This window comes from Equus quagga, chromosome 20, assembly GCF_021613505.1.
Source record: "Equus quagga isolate Etosha38 chromosome 20, UCLA_HA_Equagga_1.0, whole genome shotgun sequence".
Taxonomy (NCBI): domain Eukaryota; kingdom Metazoa; phylum Chordata; class Mammalia; order Perissodactyla; family Equidae; genus Equus; species Equus quagga.
In genome coordinates, this window is record NC_060286.1 from 5,147,690 (window position 1) to 5,166,708 (window position 19,019).

General features: G+C 38.9%; 3 protein-coding genes across 11 annotated transcripts in view; 2 read left to right on the forward strand and 1 right to left on the reverse strand.

The window, feature by feature from the left end:
- Positions 1-2,358, forward strand: part of TOMM20L (translocase of outer mitochondrial membrane 20 like) — an 11,612-nt gene extending 9,254 nt beyond the window's left edge. Inside the window, exons 4-5 of the mRNA XM_046647762.1 lie at positions 1,202-1,344; positions 2,305-2,358. Coding sequence (XP_046503718.1) covers positions 1,202-1,344; positions 2,305-2,358 — 197 coding nt within the window. The remainder of the gene's footprint in view (positions 1-1,201; positions 1,345-2,304) is intronic.
- Positions 2,359-2,423: 65 nt separating this feature from the next.
- Positions 2,424-17,285, reverse strand: TIMM9 (translocase of inner mitochondrial membrane 9). 2 transcript variants are annotated; one of them, XM_046647764.1, is made up of 5 exons: positions 17,145-17,285; positions 14,324-14,412; positions 4,427-4,491; positions 3,958-4,053; positions 2,424-2,946 (listed from the first exon to the last, which is right to left on the reverse strand). In XM_046647764.1, the coding sequence occupies exons 3-5, from the start codon at positions 4,463-4,465 to the stop codon at positions 2,812-2,814; spliced, it is 270 nt and encodes an 89-aa protein (XP_046503720.1). In that variant the 5' UTR covers positions 4,466-4,491; positions 14,324-14,412; positions 17,145-17,285; the 3' UTR covers positions 2,424-2,811. The 2 variants fall into 2 exon arrangements, with proteins under 2 accessions (XP_046503720.1, XP_046503719.1); XM_046647763.1 differs by lacking the exon at positions 17,145-17,285 and adding an exon at positions 16,754-16,895.
- A 137-nt stretch (positions 17,286-17,422) lies between these two features.
- Positions 17,423-19,019, forward strand: part of KIAA0586 (KIAA0586 ortholog) — a 116,152-nt gene continuing 114,555 nt past the window's right edge. For 2 of the 8 annotated variants that reach the window (XM_046647569.1, XM_046647570.1), the window contains exons 1-2: positions 17,425-17,572; positions 18,210-18,272. Coding sequence is in view for 4 of the 8 variants with exons in the window: in XM_046647565.1 (XP_046503521.1) it covers positions 18,017-18,272 (256 nt within the window). In the remaining 4 variants the exon portion in view is untranslated. Of the gene's footprint in view, positions 18,273-19,019 lie in introns of all 8 variants that reach the window. The other 6 variants (XM_046647565.1, XM_046647564.1, XM_046647572.1 and 3 more) reach the window with 6 other exon arrangements.

Sequence of the window (19,019 nt, forward strand, 5' to 3'; positions counted from 1 at the left end):
AAGAAATCCTAGTGTCCTGTTGATCTAAGAAATCCTAGTGTCCTGTTGATCTAAGAAATCCTAGTGTCCTGTTGATCTAAGAAAGCTTCTGTAAATGTCCACAGAAAGTTACTAAAAACCCAGCAAGGGAAATTTCCTAGATTCAAAGTGTAAATTTAGGTGTCTAGACACAAAATCTTGGCTTAAAACCTATGCAGTGTTAACAAGGCTTGCTGTGTGCACGCATGCAAGTAAGGTGGTATCCTTCTCGTGGTGGTTCAGTTTAATCCAGATCTTTGGGAAGCATTGTTTTCTGTCCATCGTGCACTTTTCTCTTCATGTGACCAGGTGTTTCAACCAATACGTGGAAAATTAGTTTCAGGTACTAAGAATCTAATATTATATTTAACTGTAGGGAAATATATTTTATTTCCTACCTAGTTATATTAAATATGTCAAAATTTCAACTTCTATTATTATAACACCTGAAAGAGATGGCATACTGTAGTCTCAAGGTTCAGGAAATTAGGTTCTGTTACTAATTTTGGCATTAATTAGCTTTGAAACTTTAAAATCACTTCACTCATCTTTGCCTCAGTTTCCTGAAATGAGGTAGTGAGACTGACTCCATGTTTTAACTTAAACAGAATTTGATGATTAATTTCCAATCTTCACAAATTTTTATTCTTAATTTATAGCCAATCATCCTAAAACTCATTTTAAAACTACTTAGATATCAAAGGTCATAAATCATTTTTTCCCCTGGGTATGTAGTTCACGTTAGACTAAATCTTGTTTCAACTCTGATAACAGAATCTATTTTTAAGTCTCATTTAGCCAGAACATCAGATGTTTCCTCTATATTTCATTAATCACACATGTAAAGATACTCTTCCTCATATAACAGCAGACCACAACTTTTACAAAAAACCCAAATATCCTGCTCTTGCATAGCCAAACTGCAGACATGAACATTTCAATGTAAGAGTGCACTTTTAAATAGTAATTTGGGTCATAAAATTATTCTATTGCAGCTTGATTACAGTGACTCTAATTGCAGCTCAACATTTCCCCCTTTTATACTCTTCCCTCTTTTTGAGGGTTGTTTAGTCTTTAGTTTGATATGCTTTTTTAGTTGTAATGCTTGGTGCTTTCTTGCTAATTTGTAGAATGCATATTTTAAAGAACTTTAAAAGTTTGCTCTAAACTGAATCTGTTTCAGGAGAGCATAGAATGGGGGTTGAACACCTCAGCAATGCCCTCTTAGTGTGTGGGCAACCACAGGAACTTCTGAAGGTTTTCAAACACACACTCCCGCCCAAGGTATTTGAGATGCTGCTGCACAAAATTCCTCTTATTTGCCAGGTGAGCACATATTTAATTATCTTTGTGAAATGAATACAGTAAATAACCGTGTTGGGCTTGATTATATAGAAATAGTAAAGTATGTGTGTGAATGGCCCCAAGTTTTAAAATTTTGAGTACAACCTCTGAATTTTTGGTTGCTTTGCTTACCTTAAGATGAAACAAGCTAATTCTTTCATGTTCTTTTGACTATGATGAATTGTATATTTTGTTGAGTATTATACATTTCAGCATTTCAGCTTTAAAGATAGCATTGTTAATATTTTGTCTGTCTTTCAAAGACATCACAATTATTAACTGCAATGTCAACAGAGGCCTGTAAGTAGTACTGTTAGTTAAATGACCTAATGGCTTAAAAATTAGATGTAATATAGAAAACTGTAAATTCTCAAAGCAGAACAATCCTCTACTTTCCAACAATATAACAAAACAGAGAAATTACTTTGGCAAATTTAAACATACAGGCAATTAGTGTTCTCTTAGGTACAAGTTTAGATGGGTATCAAATGAAATCCATTCATAAGCCAGTTTATTAACAAGTATCAGTCCACTGACATTTACCGAACTGCGTGGTATACTTACACATCAACTAGGATTTCCTGCAGATGCCTGGATTTAAGACTCATTTAGCCATAAGACACTACTTGAACTTGGTGCACTTTTTATTACTCTGATCACATTTCACGGCTGAGAAGACACTGTATATTGTTGGTCTGACTCGGAATCATTCATGTTGGACTCTCAGCTTTTGAACAAAACATAGAACAACACAGTCTCCATGAGAGTGTTTACCAGTCAACTCTTACACATTGCCAAGCTAGTCTCAGATGGATGTTTCCTGAAGATCTATGAAAATGTAGCTAAGATAAGATTGTGTAACGCCCACCCTGACACACAAAGGGAGGCAAGAGGACTGTGCATTGAAACAACGAGCAAGTAACTCTTTTATGTATTTACCAGCAATTTGAGGCAAACATGAATGAACAGGAATACTTGGAGGATGATCCTGACTGAAAAACATTTCACCATCTCCACAGGCCAGTCAGAATACTATGGTACTATATAGTATAAACAACTGCTCAGTGGTAATTCCATTTATTTTACTTTTAGTAATAAAATCTTTTCTATCTCATACATGATTGAACACATATTTTGCTTTAAGATTAACAGTCACAATTTAAGAACCAATGGTTTATTTTTTCTAATCAAGTGACCCAGCTGCTGAACCTTAAGGCGTCAATACATGTTGCATCTTACTATTTTCACTGAACAATAAGACCCCCTCTTTCGATTATTCCTGGTAGATGGCAATTTTCTTTCTCCAGTGGTCTCCATTTGCCAAATAGTCAGGACAGATGGTTTTACACTGTGGCTACTGCTTTCAGGGAATTCTATCAGGTGAATTTTCATTTCCGGGGCAACAGCTACTGGCAATCTTTCATCAAAAGTCCATCCACCAGGACTTCTCTATCGTGGTTGGCCAAGGAGTCCTGCTTTGGCTGCCAGGGCTTCATTTTGCTGAATATGATATTCCTGAAATCTCATGGATATTCTTTGTGTCATTTTTAAATATTTCTGTAAGCAATGTTCTGAACAGGTGGTCTGGAAATAAAAAGAGAAGATCTAAGAGGCAACACAAAAATATTAATTTTCAAAGATGCATGTATTCTCAAAGAACAACCAGTGGGTGCTTTTCTTTTCTTTGAATATATCTGAGAATTAAATGGTATTAACGAGTAGCAAGTGACCATAGCTTTCAACTGTTAACACTTTAATCCATTTACAAAATCTAACATATACAGAACACCTACCAGTTTGTGGGCACCAGTTTGTAAGTCCCTGCCTTCTGGACTAGATTTTCTGCAGGTACGTTTCAGTATTAGCTGAAAAGCCGACATCCCTGTCCCTTATTCTCATTGTTAAAATGTAGGCCCAGTAGCAACTTTGTTCCTTTTTAATGAAAAACTCCATTCTCAACATTCTTAATTTTCAAACTTTTACTTTTTAACAAGAAGAATATTACATTTAGCATCTCTCAGACTGTCATTCTTTTAACAGATACTTATTAACTGCTGGTTATATGTTAAGTTCTTGGCATGAATGTTTATCAACATCTTCCACTAGAGGAAGTTTATGTCCCTTTTAGCCAATAGAGAAACGTTGCGATGAGGATATTAAAAGTGAGGACTTCTAACAGGATTGGGTTTTCGCAGTTCACCTATGCAATAGGAGCCCCCGAATTCAAGCTCTGCTTTTTCTGAAGCTAACCTGAGTTCTCAGGGTCAGACAGAAAAGCCATGTCAAGTTTCTACAGCCAGGCCATCTTGACTGAAAGCTTATTGGTAAGAATCTTTGCTATGGAACGGTATTTCAGCAAGCCCCAGGCACCTTCTCTAAAAAAGTCTGCCGTGGTGCAATGTGACTGTCATATTAAATTTGGCATCATTAAACTCAGTGTCATGGGTCCTTGGCTGCTTCAATTCCCCTGAGCAATGGAACATAAAATGTAGCCCCAATTCCTGTAACAACAAAGCACAAGTGAAATGCTTAGGGGATCCCATTTAGCCGGTTTATGACACACTGAGAGGAGTTTCGGTGGGCGACACTGCGTACCTCTTCAGGCTTTACTTCTCTCGTTGTGAAGTCTTTAACACAGTCCAAAAAGCAGGTTTCCGTAAGTTTATTGTAGGTTCCAAGAAATTCCTTAAACTAGAAACAAATCAGAAGGTTCTTTAATATTTGGTTTTTAAAACAAAGATGTTTTGACACTTTAATTACTGATGTTTTGTATTTAGGCAAAATATCCTGTAATACTTACCAAAGGTTCTTTTGCTAACTTAAATGAGTATAATGTGATTCGTATAATATGATCTAAAAAATACAGTCAGCTTTTCTAGTTGAATATTCTTTCCTGGATTATCTGTCAAATTATCTGAAAAATAAGTATGCTTCATAGCATTTAATACCCATTTTTGGAAATGAACTATAAAGTTATTTTTTGAGATCACTGACTGACACAGTTGCATCCAGTAGTGTCTTAAATTTTTTGCAAAATCTTTTCCCCCTAATTATAACACCTTACCTGTTTTATCTGATCAGATTCTGGTATTTGTGCAGCCATATTCTTTTGGTATGTTTATTAGTCACCTGATTTAAAAATAAAAAAAAAGTTTGTCAATCTGTACACAAAATTTTTAGGCTAGCTGAAGAGTTAGGTAATGAAAAGAATAGTTTATGAAACAGAACAGAAAGAAGTCTACCTGAAATTATTGTTCATATTTTATAAATTTCTGAGTATGTAATTATATGTACCCTCCCAACCCCTGCCATTTCCCAGGTCATTAATGACAACAAAGAACTTGACAGTTTAGAACTAGATTTTTTTCATGCTTAGCTTTGAGACCCAAAGGCCCTATCTAAATTTCAGGGTTTTTTTTGTTTTGTTTTTTTTCTTTTTGAAGGATGATTAGCCCTGAGCTAACTACTGCCAATCCTCCTCTTTTTGCTGAGGAAGACTGGCTCTGAGCTAACACCTGTGCCCCTCTTTCTCTACTTTATACGTGGGATGCCTGCCACAGCATGGCTTGACAACCCATGCCATGTCCGCACCCAGGATCTGAACCAGCAAACCCTGGGCCGGGAACGTGTGAACTTAACTGTTGAGCCACCAGGCTGGCCCCTAAATCTCAGTTTTAAGACAGTTAGCTCTGCTACCTTGCAAACCCACTTGTTAAAATAAAGCCCATTCCTAGTAGGGTTTTAAGGGAAAGCAAGGAATCTTTGGTGTCTTCCCGTAAGTCCTTAAGTGAACTATTCCACTAGTTGCCAATGTAACCTTGACCTGTGCTACTCATGATCCTTTTACTACCTCTACATAAATGCAAAGGTTCTATTAATTACAAACACTATCCATTTGTAAATCAACAACTCTAATGAAAGATATTCAGAGTTATAAATGACTCTAAAAGGAAGTTACAGGAGTTGTACATTCTACAATTCAAAAAGGGAAATCACACAGACGACTCAGAAACTTATGAACATAGGACACTTGTGATCTAACTTGGGGGCAAGAGAGAAATGAGGATAAGGAAGTCAAAAAGCCTTTCTGAATTACTGGGATGTTCACATAGCCTAAATGGAGGACCCAGGTGCAGTTAATACAGATATAAGACTATCACATTAGGGGCTGGCCCTGTGGCCGAGTGGTTAAGTTTGAGCGCTCCGCTGCAGGCGGCCCAGTGTTTTGTTGGTTCGAATCCTGGGCGTGGACATGGCACTGCTCAGCAAACCACGCTGAGGCAGCGTCCCACATGCCACAACTAGAAGGACCCACAACGAAGAATATACAGCTATGTACCGGGGGAGTTTGGGGGAAAAAAAAATAAAATCTTTAAAAAAAAAAAAAAAGAGTATCACATTATTTACTTATTCTGTCCTGGCTCTCCACTCTAAAATGGGTGAACATTTCATATAAAAGATTTGTATAAAATAAAGCTGTTTAAAATAGAAATTAAACAACATGTAAAAGGAAGAATGCCAGCCCTGGTGGTGTAGTGGTTAAGATTTGGCAGGCACTCTTACTGCCACATCCCTGGTTCGTTTCCCAGTCAGGGAACCCCACCACCTGGGTGTCAGTTGTCATATCATGGTAGGTGATTGTTACCGTGAGGCTGAAAGCTATGCCACCAGTATTTCAAATACCAGGAGGGTCACCCATGGTGGACAGGTTTCAGCAGAGCTTACAGACTCAGACTAGGAAGAAAGACCTCACCACGCACTTCTGAAAAAATTGGCCACAAGAACCCTATGAATAGCAGGAGATCACTGTCTGACATAGTGCTGGAAGGGAAGAGGATGGTGCAAAAAGACCGGGCAGGGTTTGGCTCTGCTGTGCACATGGTCACCAGGAGTCAAAAGCGACTTGACGGCACTAACACCACCAAAAGGAAGAATAAGCAAATACTAATCATAACACTGTAGACTACAACAGAATTTCTATGCGTTATATTTAGCTTTGAGTTTCCTGATAACCAATGCAAAAAAGATAAACTGGATGTGTATTATCATTCTTATTCGCTCATCAATTATTACTTAAAGTGGCTCTGAAAAGCATAAAATTTTCATGAAGCTTATATGGAGATAAAACTAACTAGAAAATTCACACGTAAGGCAAAGTGTATGCTACCATCCTGAAAATCATTAATTCTCATTTTTATTAACAAATACAATCCATGGTAATTCCATTCCAGCTTCCCAACCATAAATAGTCATGTGTTGCCTAATGATGGTGACACGTTCTAAGAAATGCATTGTTAGGTGATTTCGTCCTTGTTCAAGCACTGTAGAGTCTACTTACACAAACCTAGATGGTATAGCCCACTACACACCTAGGCTATGCGGTAATAATCCTATGGGACCGCTGTCATTGACTAAACCCTATGTATACCCAGGACTGTATATGCCTCCCCTCTTTTGCATTCTTCTTCCTTGCTTTTTTCTTGTCCTGTAAGTTTGTATTACTCATATTTTTAAAAAGTCATTTTTTCCATATGCAGGGGAAAGCATCAGTTCTTTTCTATTTGCTATGCTAGTTTCATTTCAGATGTTATACCCATAGTTTTCTTTGAAGTAATGATTAATAAAAAGTACAACTGTCTATACTTCAGAGAATCTTTTGGTTAGTAGTAACAGGATATAAACTCTCTTTTCTACTAAATCTCTTCCATATCTGCTACAAACAATGCAGTGGGGGTTTCAGGTTAGCCCAAAATTTAGTCAACTAGTGTTCCATAAACACCTAAAAGGTTAAGAAGAATGCTCTTTATTCTTATTTTATTTCACATCTTTTTCTTTTTTTTTTTAAGATTGGCCCTGAGCTAACATCGGTTGCCAACCTTCCTCCTTTTTTTTCTTCTTCTCCCCAAAGCCCCCTAGTACATAGCTGTATACTCTAGTTGTAGGTCCTTCTGGTTGTGCCGTGTGGGACGCCGCCTCAGTGTGGCCTGATGAGTGGTGTGTAGGTCCACATTTAGGATACAAACCAGTGAAACCCTAGGCCACCGAAGAGGAGCGTGCAAACTTAACAACCTGGCCATGGGGCCGGCCCCCATGCTCTCCAATTTATAAAGAAAACCCAAAGATCACCACCAAGGCAGACTAATGGCCTAAGCAGCAAAATTAAAGGATTCAGGGCTTTCACATGATTTTGACACTAGGTTCCAATCAGAATAAATTATAGCTGTTTTAAACACTCCTGGAGCAGATGTGTGATAAAGGAGGGAGTTTGAGTTTTTATAATTCTTTTTTAACTGTTGCCAATCTCTTTTTTTTCTTCTTCTTCTCTCCAAAGGCCCCCAGTACATAGCTGTATACTCTAGTTGTAGGTCCTTCTGGTTGTGCTGTGTGGGACGCCGCCTCAGTGTGGCCTGAAGAGCAGTGCCAGGTCCATGCCCAGGATCTGAACTGGTGAAACCCTGGGCCCTGATGTGGCCTTACTTGGCCACAGGGCCAGCCCCTATTTCACAGCTTTATAAACTATATATATATTTTACCACACAAGCTACCTGAAAAATACCAAGAATTAACTGAAGGCCACAACTTTTCAGGTACTGCTGTCAGTGTCATCATCTGTGCTCCAGGTAAGGTACTATCCATTCTAATTCCTCTGAGCTCATTTAGTCATGGAACCCTCCAACTACTGAACCACAGAGAAATCCAAACCTAATTATTGCATCATCTTCTAATATCAACTTCAAACTTATTTATAGTTTGGGATCTTAGCAGTTACTATTCTAATCAATTGGTAGATATTCATTCAATAAACATTTACTGAACGTACCAAGGACTGTGCCAGTTATGAAACCAGCCATGCTTCTGAGGTAAGATGCATCTTTACGGCTGCTGTAAAATACCACTCACCAGTCAAAGAAACAGGATTCTGTCACTATACCATACACTGAGGTTTAGGACTTGTGCTTCTGGGAAGATGGGGTAGACGTGCTTTTCCCTATTCCTCTCACTAAGTACAACTAAAACCCTGGACATTACATATAAAACAAACAGAGGACTCTACAAGGTGGAGAGAGGAAGTATAGTGGCTAAACAACACTGGCGAATTCTCTCTTTTTTCTGTCTCATATGTCACAGATTCGGAGCTGAAGAAGCTGGCAATCTGCAGATGCCAATGGGGACAGTAAAAAAAAAGGTCCTCCTGAAAAGCCTGCCCTCCCCAACCAAAGGGCCAGGAAAGGGGACGCCTATCAGACAGAAAACTTTAAAACAGTAATTGCTGTGCTCCCAGCAAACACAGGAAAACCTGTGGCCCTCATCCCCACCCACGTCAGGATAAGCCAGGCTGGGAGCTTCAACCTCCACCCTTGCTAGGCCGTCACAACGCACTCAACTCCCAGGCCAGTGTGGTGTGGGAGAAGGGCATTCAGGGAGCAGGGGCTTTCACCCTTGCTGGGCATTAATGAGCAACCGCACAACCACCAAGTGTCAGTGGAAACCACAGGGGGAGCCTGGATTCCCATTTCAGTGGGCGGTAATGAGGTACCCTCCCCAACCCCGACTCTGCTTTGCGGTGGTATCAAACGAGGCCTAGTTGAGATTCAGGACTCTCATTACTGCACCATGGAAATTAGCCACATACCCTCTGCTAAGGTGTCAGCAGAGGCCATGTAGAGAGCAGTAATGAAGGATTCCAGTCCCTCTCAGTCAGGCAGATACCAGTGGAGGCCATGTGGGGGGCCCTAACTCCTGCTCTCACCCAGCAGTGATGAGGAGCACTCCATAACACACACCCCTCGAATGACAGTGAGGAGCTGGACTTCTACTCCTGCCTGGCAGTAATGAGGTGGCACCCGCCCCCCACTTCCTCTAATGGAACGGTGTCAAAAGAAACCAGCTAGCAGAGAAGGTTTAAACAGCATCTAGAGTCTCATAACATAATATGCAAAATGTCCAGGTTAGAATAAAAAAACATCACTCATCATACCAATAACTAAGAAGATCTCAAACTGAATGAAAAAAGACAATAGATGTCCAACACTGAGATGACAGATGTTAGAATTATTTGACAAAGATTTTTAAACAGCTATTATAAAAAATGCTCAACACCATAAACCAACAAGATACAATCACATTTACAGAACATTTCACCCAACACCACAAAGTACACATTTTTATCAAGTACTCATGGAACACATCCCAAGATAAACCATATCCTGAGCCATAAAACTAGCCTCAACAAATTTGAAAGAACTGAAATCATACAGAGATGTTCTCTGACCACAATGCAATCAAACTAGAAACCAGTATCAGAAAGATAACAGGAATATCTCCATACATTTGGAAAGTAAACAATACACTTCTAAATAATCCATGGGTCAAAGAGGAAGTCTCAAGGAAATTTTTTAAAAAAATGATTGAACTGAATGAAACTGAAAATACAACATATCAAAATGTGTGTGACACAGCTAAATCAGCACCAAGAGGAAAAGTTACAGCACTAAAAACACACGTTAGAGAAGAGGAGACACCTCAAATCAACAATGGAAACTTCCACCTCAAGCACCTAGAAAAAGAAGAGCAAAATAAACCCAAAGCAGGTAAAAGTAAGGGAATAAAAAAGAGCAGAAATCAACGAAAATGAAAACAGAAAAGCAACACACAAAAATCAATGAAACAAAGAGCTGGTTCTTTGAAAAGATTTTAACAGACAAACCTCCAGCAAGACTAAAAGAAAAAAATAAGGCACAAATTATCATTGTCAGGAATGAAACGGTGTATCACCACAAACCTTGCAGACATCAAAAGGATAACAGAACTACAAACAACTCTATACAAAAAAATCTAATAATTTATTCATGAATTCAGTATTGTCTTGCTATCAAAACCAAAGACAGTACATAAGAGAAAGCTATAGAAAAATGTCTTCATAAAAGACATAAAAATCCTTAACAAACAGCAAATATAATTCAGCATTATATAAAAAGAATTATATACCTTGAATAAGTGAGGTTTATTTCAGAGATGCAAGGCAGGTTCAATATTTGAAAATTAATAAACATAATTTACCACATTAATAAACTGAAGAATAAAAATCACATGATCATATCAATTGGTGCAGAAAAAGCATCTGAAAAATTCAACACCCATTCATGATAAAACTCTCTGAAAAATTAGGACAAGAGGGGAACTTTTTCAACTTGATAATGAGCATCTATTAAAAAAGCCTACACCCTACACTATAGCTAATGGTCAGACTAAATATTTTCCCCTAAGATTGTGAGCAAGGCAAGCTGTCTGTTCCTGCTACTCTTAGTCAACAGACTGCTGGAAGTTCTACCCAGAGTAGTAGGGCAAGAAAAGGAAATAAAACATACGTATTGTAAAGGAAGAAATAAAACTGTCCCTCTTTGCAGATGACATGATTGCAAATATAGAAAATCCCAAAGAACCTACAAAGAAACTCCTGGAACTAGTAAGTGAGTTTAGCAAGGTTGTAGGACGCAAGATAATCTATACGCAAACATCAACCATATTTCTGTATACTTGCAATGAACACATGGCAGTGAAATTAAAAATACAACACCATTTATAATCACTCAAAAAAAAAAAGATTTAGGGGTAAATCTAAAGAAGCATGTACAGGACCTATATGCTGAAAACTACAAAATGCTGATGAAAGAAATCAAAGACCTAGGGATCGGCCCATGGCACAGTGGTTATGTTCAGCGTGTTCCACTTTTGCAGCCCAGGCGCAGACCTACACCACTTATCAGCCATGCTCTTTTGGTGACCCACATATAAAAAGGTAGAGGAAGAGCGGCACAGATGTTAGCTCAGGGCTAATCTTCCTCAGCAAAAAAAGTTAAAAAAAAAAAAAAAAAGAAACCAAACACCTAAATAAATGGAGAGAAATATCATGTTCATGGATTGAAGACTCCACATAGTAAGGATGTTAATTTTCCCAACATTGACATAAAAGCTTAATGCAATTTCTACCAAGGTCCCAATAAGATTTCCTGTAAATGGGGACAAAATTATTTTAAAATTTGTATGGAAAGCAAAGGGACTAAAATAGCTAAAACAAATTTGAAACAAAAATAAAATGGTAGGAGTCAGTCCACCTGATTTCAAGCCTTATTTTATAACTACAGTAAGCAATATTGTGTGGTCATGGTGGAGAAGTAGACACATAGATCAATGGTACAGAATAGAGAACCAGAAACAGTCGCACAAATATGCCCAATTGATTTTTGGAAAAGGTGCAAAAGCAGTTAAATGGAGACTAGCCTTTTCAACAAATGTTGCTAAGAACATTTGTACATTCATAGGCAAAAAATTTAACCTTGAACTAAGTCCCTGACTTTCTACAAAAATTAACTCAAAATGGATCAGGGACTTAAATGTAAAACATAAAACTATTAAAACTTAGAAACATAGAAAATCTTTGGGCTTTAGGGCAAAGAGTTCTTAGGCTTGACACCAAAAGCAAACTACATATCTAACAAAGAACTAGCAACTAGAAAATATAAAGAAATCTCCAAACTCAACGGTAAAAACACAAACAATCCAATTAGAAAATGGGCAAAGACATGAGAAGAAATGTCACCAAAGACAATATACAGATGGCAAATAGACACATGAAAAGATAGTCAACATCATTAGCCATTAGGGAAACAGAAATTAAAACCACGATGATGCACAGCATTACACACTTATCAGAATGGCTAAATTAAAAAAATATAGTGACAACACCAAATGCTGGTGAGGACGTGGAAAAATGATCACTCAGATATTCCTGGTGGTAATGTAAAACTGTATAGCCACTCTGGTAAACAGCTTTGCATTGTCTTGAAAAATTAAACATACAACTACCATATGACCCAGCAATTGCATTCCTGGGCGTTTATCACAGAGAAATGAAAATCTGTGTTCACACAAAATCCTGTCATGAGTGTTTACAGAAACTTTACTCATAACACTCAGAAACTGGAAACGATCCAGACATTCTTCAACGGGTGAAAGGAACTGGTGTACCATACTATGGAATATACTCAGCAATAAAAAGGAATGAGGTATTGATCCACACACCAACCTGGATGAATCTCTAGAGAACTATGCTGAATTTTGAAAAGAGCCAATCCCAAAGGTTACACACTGTTTGATTCCATTTATATAACATTATGGAAATGACAAAATTCTACAATAGAGAACATATTAGTGGTTGCCAGGGGTTAGGGAGGGGTGGGGGTGGAAGGGAAGTAGGCCTTGCTATAAGAAAGCAACGTGAGGCTTTCGTAATAGAGATGTTCTGTGTCTTGACTGTGTCAATATCAGTATCCTGGGTGTGATATTGTGCTATAGTTCCGTAAGGTGTTACAAGGTGTTACCACTGTGGAAAACTGGGTAAAGGGCACAAGGGGTCTACTTTTTCTTACAACTGCATGTGAATCTACAATAACCTCAAAATCAAAAGGTTAATAATAAAGTGGGGTTGTCCAGCTTTCTAATCCCTGCCAAAGAAGCAGCTCAGTGTCGGAAATGTTAGCAATCACTCAGAACTACAGTTCTTTTGGCTTCCCACTCAGAAAACATCCTGACAAGATCCAAGAACCGGTCAGATAACTTTTGTGGAAATAGGTGTTAAATGAAACCATCGTTTTGTGGGAATTTAAAAAATACACAAGGGCAGTAAAACACGCCTTTGACAACTTGGTTTACCGACAGGCCTCTAGCTGAAAGCACAACAGGTCATCCATAAGACCCTGAGCCTTCTGAACTGTTGACCTGTAAGAGCACTGGCTGTTCTTCAGGAGGCCATGCAGCCAACAGGACTTTCTACAGCTCACACAAAAAAGAAAACACATCCCATTTCCTTGTGTATAAAACCTTAGAAATTTACATGTTCTCTAATTGTAAAGCCAACATTTGCTTCTTTTTTCTATTCCTATCCTTGTATTTCTTCAGGTTAAAATTCACATATAATGACTTTTCAACCAGAGGTCAGAGAGGCAGAAGGTATGAAATCTTTAAATATGTAAGTTTCAGAGATTGTAACACTGTGCCCACTGTACCCCAACTCCCCCTTAATCAACAACTCGCAGTGACAGATGATGGTTGCTGTTGGGAAGTCTCTGACAAAACATAGGTGAGGAGTGCCCCAAATGTTGTTGGTTTGAATTTCATTTATTTTCTTGGTATCGTCTTTTAATACACAGTCCTTAACAGTATATATCGCCTCCTTTAAATGAAATATAGCTTATCACATTATAAGAGTAAAATAATCTATTTTTTGAGAATTTGGAAAATAAAAGAGAAATAGTTCTACTACTCAAAGACCACTATGTTAACATTATGATTTCCTTTTCTCTAGAATCATTCAATTACATATTTTATGTTTTCAAATACCTTCTCAGACCTACAACCGAATTCAAGAGCTAACAGTCAGCAATTTTCTTAAGTCTGCCTAAATCTCTAAAGCTTTCCTCTGTACTCACTAACATCAAGAGTATAGGATACCCAACTGTAGGCAGCTGTCCTAGAAAATACTGGAGATGGTTGAGTGAAGGAATAATTTTCAAATTTACTTGCTACTTTGGGGTCTTCTAAGTCTTTCTATTTTGCAGTTATTTAATCATAAGTTATGCTGACCGACAAAGTCCAACAGCCACGCAAACCATCTTGATAGTGAGAACGGGTAGAAGCAAGGTGGCTGCCCTTTTATTTGGCCCTTGTTTCCACATATTACAGCAAAAGTTTGTTATTACAGAGGCAAATATCCAATCAGGGGTTACCTTCTGGTTATATCCCTGAACCCTGGAGAGAGAGGGAAGGGATAAGAGAATTCTAGAATCTCTGGCCTAGGTCTTGGGAATGATTGCAGCAATGCTAAGTTATTTTTGTGTCAAACAAAGTATCATAAAACCAGGGAACTTGAGAGTAGAGATCTTATCAGTCAACAAACTCAAACCTTTTCTGATGCATGAGTTTCCTTTCTGTTCTCGAAAAGTAGTTGTCCAACCTCTGCTTGAATGTCTCCAGTGAGGCCTGATTTCTTACCTGAAAAATGAGGGGATTACAATATGACTGCTCAGGCTCTTTCAAGCTCCAAGTTTATTTGATGAAATCTAAACTTCTGTTGGCTAAATCATTTTTTAAAAAGCCTCTTCCTTTTCAATAAATGAAATTAGTTTTCTCAATCTATTCTGAAGTTTTAATTCTTTAGCATATATATTATTATATGTATTCAAAATACTTAATATCCTTATCTTTCCAGGTAGTATGTTCAGGTGAACACACAAGGACAAATAATTCCCAGAAATTTCCCAGAAACAGTAAGGAAAATAACTAACCAGGATGTGATGGGGGAGATGCTCTCCATTTATTTTTAGAATTCTAGGTCTGGAGCCAAATTTCTAATTCTGTTCAAACTTAGTTTACAGCAAGTGATTCTTCTAAGGTCCTTGGCCACTATCACTATAATTGATCCTGGTCTCTGCATGAATGGTACTGGTAATTGGTAATCTTGTGATTCAGGCAAGGATTATGAATGGAAGATAAATGTACTGGGTGGCAGGTTGTTGGGGAACAGGATATATCCATGGTCTCAAAGCATCTCTACAGGTTACTTATCACAAAAGGAAATCTGTCCCTTTAGATTGGAAAGATCTGGCAGTCACCACCTTAACCAATAAAGACACAGGATCACCTATGTGGTAGTCTTGCCTGAAATGTTTGACCTGACTCTGATCATGAAGGAATAATTCGGAAAATCCACAATTTGGGACAATTTGTAAGATGATAGACTGGCCTTTTGAAAGAGTTTCAGTCATAGAGAAAAGGGGTAGTGGCCTGTTCTAGGTTAAGAGACCTAAGAGTCATAACTAAACACAATTTTGGGGATACTTGGAGAAATCTGAATATGCTATCTTCTTAGGTGTGATAATCTTATTGTGGCTATGTAATAGATTGTTCTTAAGGAGATATATGTTGAAGAAATTAGGGTTAAAGGTCATGATGTCTGCAACTTGTAGATGGTTCACCAAAGTCTATCAATCTATATGTATATATACAGATATAAGAGTGGGAAAGGGAAAGCAAATAAGTAAAAATGTTAACAACAAAAAATAAATGAAAAAGGAAACACTTTCATCTTGTGAGCCATGTTTCTTTCTGTTCCAGGGCTATCAGCGTCTTTGATTTGATAGGTCAGATGTCTAAACTGATCTGAGCTAACTTGTTTGACATGAAATAGGACTCGACCACATGTCCTTTTACTTTAGATTATTTGCAGCAGGTTTAGGAAGTTATGTCTGATTAACTGGCAACCCTAATGCATTATTAACCAGAGGAAAAAAACACTTTTGAAAGATTACTGCTTACTGCTTTCAGGTTTAAAGGATGGCTTCAAGGCCTAAAGGACGAGCCTATGAGCCCTGGACAAAATGGGGGCAAGACTTTGCCCAGCTTTAACCCCAGCTCTGATACTAAAGGGGTTTTAAGATCTAGATCAAATCATTTATTCAAGTCACTTTAATGAGTTTCTATGCCTAGGCTCACACTTTAGAAACCAGAGGAGAAACGTCACTTTTTCCCTCACATCTAAGTTTCACCTAGAAAATAAGGGAGTTAAATAATCTCCTGTCTCTTACAGCTCTGACATTGTCATTCTATCTTTTAATTCACCTATAGTATAAAACAAATTGTGAACAAACAGGTACTACCTAAGAGTCCAATAATGAAGAGGGAAATGTGCCTGAAATAAGAAATTATGATTAATTACAGAAACTCATTAAGATGCAAAGCACAATTAAAAGGTTCTTCAAAACTGAGCCCTTAAAGTCCGTTTTACTTCTAGGATTTCTTCTTTGAAAGCAGTCAGCTAAGATGTAAAAATAAATAAAATTTGTCATTTAGCTTTTACACGAGATTACATTTTTTGCTTTGATTAGTCTTTTTTAAAAGCCTCTAGCAACGCGTCAACGGAAAGGTGTAAGCAGTGCGTCCTCCGAAACTAGGGGATCACAAAAGGGGGGATGGCCCTGGTGCTCTGGCTGGAGAGGATTTTTCAGTTAAAGAAGGGTCTCCTGGCTGTCAGCTCACCGCCACAGCGTGGATGCCTTACAGTCCAACTCTCTCGGCGTCCCCAAACAAGACCTCCACTCCCCAAACACGGGTTGGGGGTGACCGAGAGCCTCAAATTCCGACCCTCGCCCCAGTGACACCGTCGCGGGGCAGGTTCCAAACTCGCTTTGGGGACGCACTGCCCAACTCCGTAGCCCCCCACAGCCCCAAGCACACGCGACAGGCTCCTCCAGACACTCCGCCTCCTATCTAGGCGTAGCCTGCCGCCCCCCGCCCGGGAACCCTGGAGTCTGAGGGCAGAGGAAAGAGACCATACTTAAAGACGGGCTCTAGCATCCAACACCAGGACGCGGCTGGGGGCTGCGCTGCCAATCGGTCGGGGTCACGGCGGGCGCGGCAGCCGCTGGATGGAAGAGAGCACGTGGGACCGGCGATGTCAAATAGCCCTTAGATTCTTCGACGCCGATTCGTTATAACGCGGGGAACTCCAGAAGAAAAAGCCAACATCTCAGCGAATTCTAAAATCCCCTGATAATTAATTTTTGTTACTTCCTGCTTAGACAACGCTCTCTATTCCTTACTTCCTCTCCAATATCAACCCGAACCTGTGGAAACTGTTTGTGTAACTAGTTTACTTAATCCTGCGTCCCTAACGCTCTCCTGGAGCTACCCTGTAAACAGTCCCCAATAAACAAGAGTGGTATTACCAGTTAGGTCGGGAGCTCTGCGGGTTTTCGATGAGGCTCTCAGGTTTTCTCGATGTTTAAGTCTTGTGGGGCAATGTACTGCCTTAAAAAAAAACAAAAATAAAAACCCAAATTCACACGTATTTTACGCCTTTTACGTTGGGAGTTTGTTTCCACCCGGAGACGAATGGACGAGCACCGCCGAGCATTCAGCTCTTCGGTTGGAGGTTGATTTTCCTGGCGCGCATGCGTGTTGTGTCTCAAGGGCGGGCTTAAAGAGCAGTCGGTGTAGACTCGCGGGCAACTGAAGTTGTTGTCCGGGGAGCGCTGTGACTGTGCGGTTGCCGAGCGTTCTGGAGACGTGGAGAGGTGCATTTAGGGGTTCGATGATTGCATCTGGAGGAGTGCGTTAAGACTTTTTGGCCGAAGAAAGCTATTAAGCTTCTTATGTGGGTGATTTTTTTTTAAAAAAAATAGCATTTCGGTTTACCTGCTTGACTCCGTCTCCTCAACAGATCTTAACTCCGCCTCTCCATCTGTTTGGTTTTTCACGGCCAGCTCTCGGGTTGGGGAGTGCTCTGTATTATTATGATTGTTATTGCTCTTGCGGCCATTCTCTTGTCATCCTCGATTTGATTCGTTGGCATGGTGCTTTAATAGATTGAGTGGGATTAATGGGTAAACACGATGTTCTAGTCTCTAATCCTGGAGTAAATACCTTATGGCAATTTCTAGCTTTCTGGTTAGTCTATTTAGACGTTATTTTATTTAAAAGTTGACTGCATGTTTCAAAATCACTCGAAATTCACGTTTTCTTTATTCATACTCCTCCCTCTCTTCTCGTCCTCCCACCTTAAGTCCTCAAAGCAGTGAAACTTTTGTTCTGAAATTTTATGGACCTAGAAGAAAGTTCTATTCAGAACTGTGGGACTAGTTTTGTTACCAATAATATGAAAGCCTCCGAGTTTAGCCCGGAAAAGAAAAGAAAGGTTAAAGTACCAGCCAGGAGACTTCGTGAGGTGATTTCTCCAAATCAGGGAGGTACTTTGTCTTTGCTGAAAGATGAGCTGTCCTGTGTTCCTCCAGCGTTGTCTGCAAATAAACGTCTTCAGGCTACAACGGGGACTAGCCTGAATGGAACGTTACGTGGTATGTGATTCCAAGTAGTTTTCACTTTTGTAAATCTTTGGTTTTCGTTTTCATTTCGCTTTTTGTGTTTCAAAATTTAGAGGATTTTTTAATGTTCAAATTGCCAAATGTTAGATATGGCTAGTTTGTACAGGTGTTTGAAAACTGACCCCTTTCCCTGGGAAAATGGACAGACACAGACAGTCTACATAGAATAATATGGAATAGATGGAATGAATGAAGCATTTCCTATTGTGTTTTTTCTCTGTGTGGTTTTTGCGCACTGTTCTTGTTCACGTCTGTGACAGATACACTTAAGTAGTATGATGTGCTTGTTTTTCACCATTGGGGTTTTTACCAAATGCTCTTCCTCCTGTTTGGATAGTGCTGTCCGTTTTGGCATAGTAGAGAAGCACAACTTCTGTCTTTTGATGGCTTCCATGTTCTAATTCATTTAACCTGTCTGGAGCTTAGTGAAAGTGAAGATAACATATATGCTTTACCACTTCACTGGTAATTGTAAGGGTCACATTAATGAATGTATGTGCAAAAACACAAAAAAAGTGCTTTTATAATGCTGATTTTGGGGGGTACAGCGTGACGTAGGCCTGCTGTTAAATCAGGCATTTATATCATACACATATTTTATTCCTGGCAAATGATTGTTTGTCTAAATCCAACAGTGTAATGATATATTTTAAAACATTTTATACTTAGCCCACTTGATTGTCAGTACTGACCCTTATTTTCCAAAATATCAGCTGTAAA

Coding starts and splice junctions, on each gene's coding strand:
- TIMM9 (XM_046647764.1), bottom strand. CDS start 4,465: ATGGCTGCACAAATACCAGAATCTGATCAGATAAAACAG. Junction 4,054..4,426: donor AATCTGATCAGATAAAACAG/GTAAGGTGTTAT, acceptor ATTTGTTTCTAG/TTTAAGGAATTTCTTGGAAC. Junction 2,947..3,957: donor GAGAAGTAAAGCCTGAAGAG/GTACGCAGTGTC, acceptor TTTTATTTCCAG/ACCACCTGTTCAGAACATTG.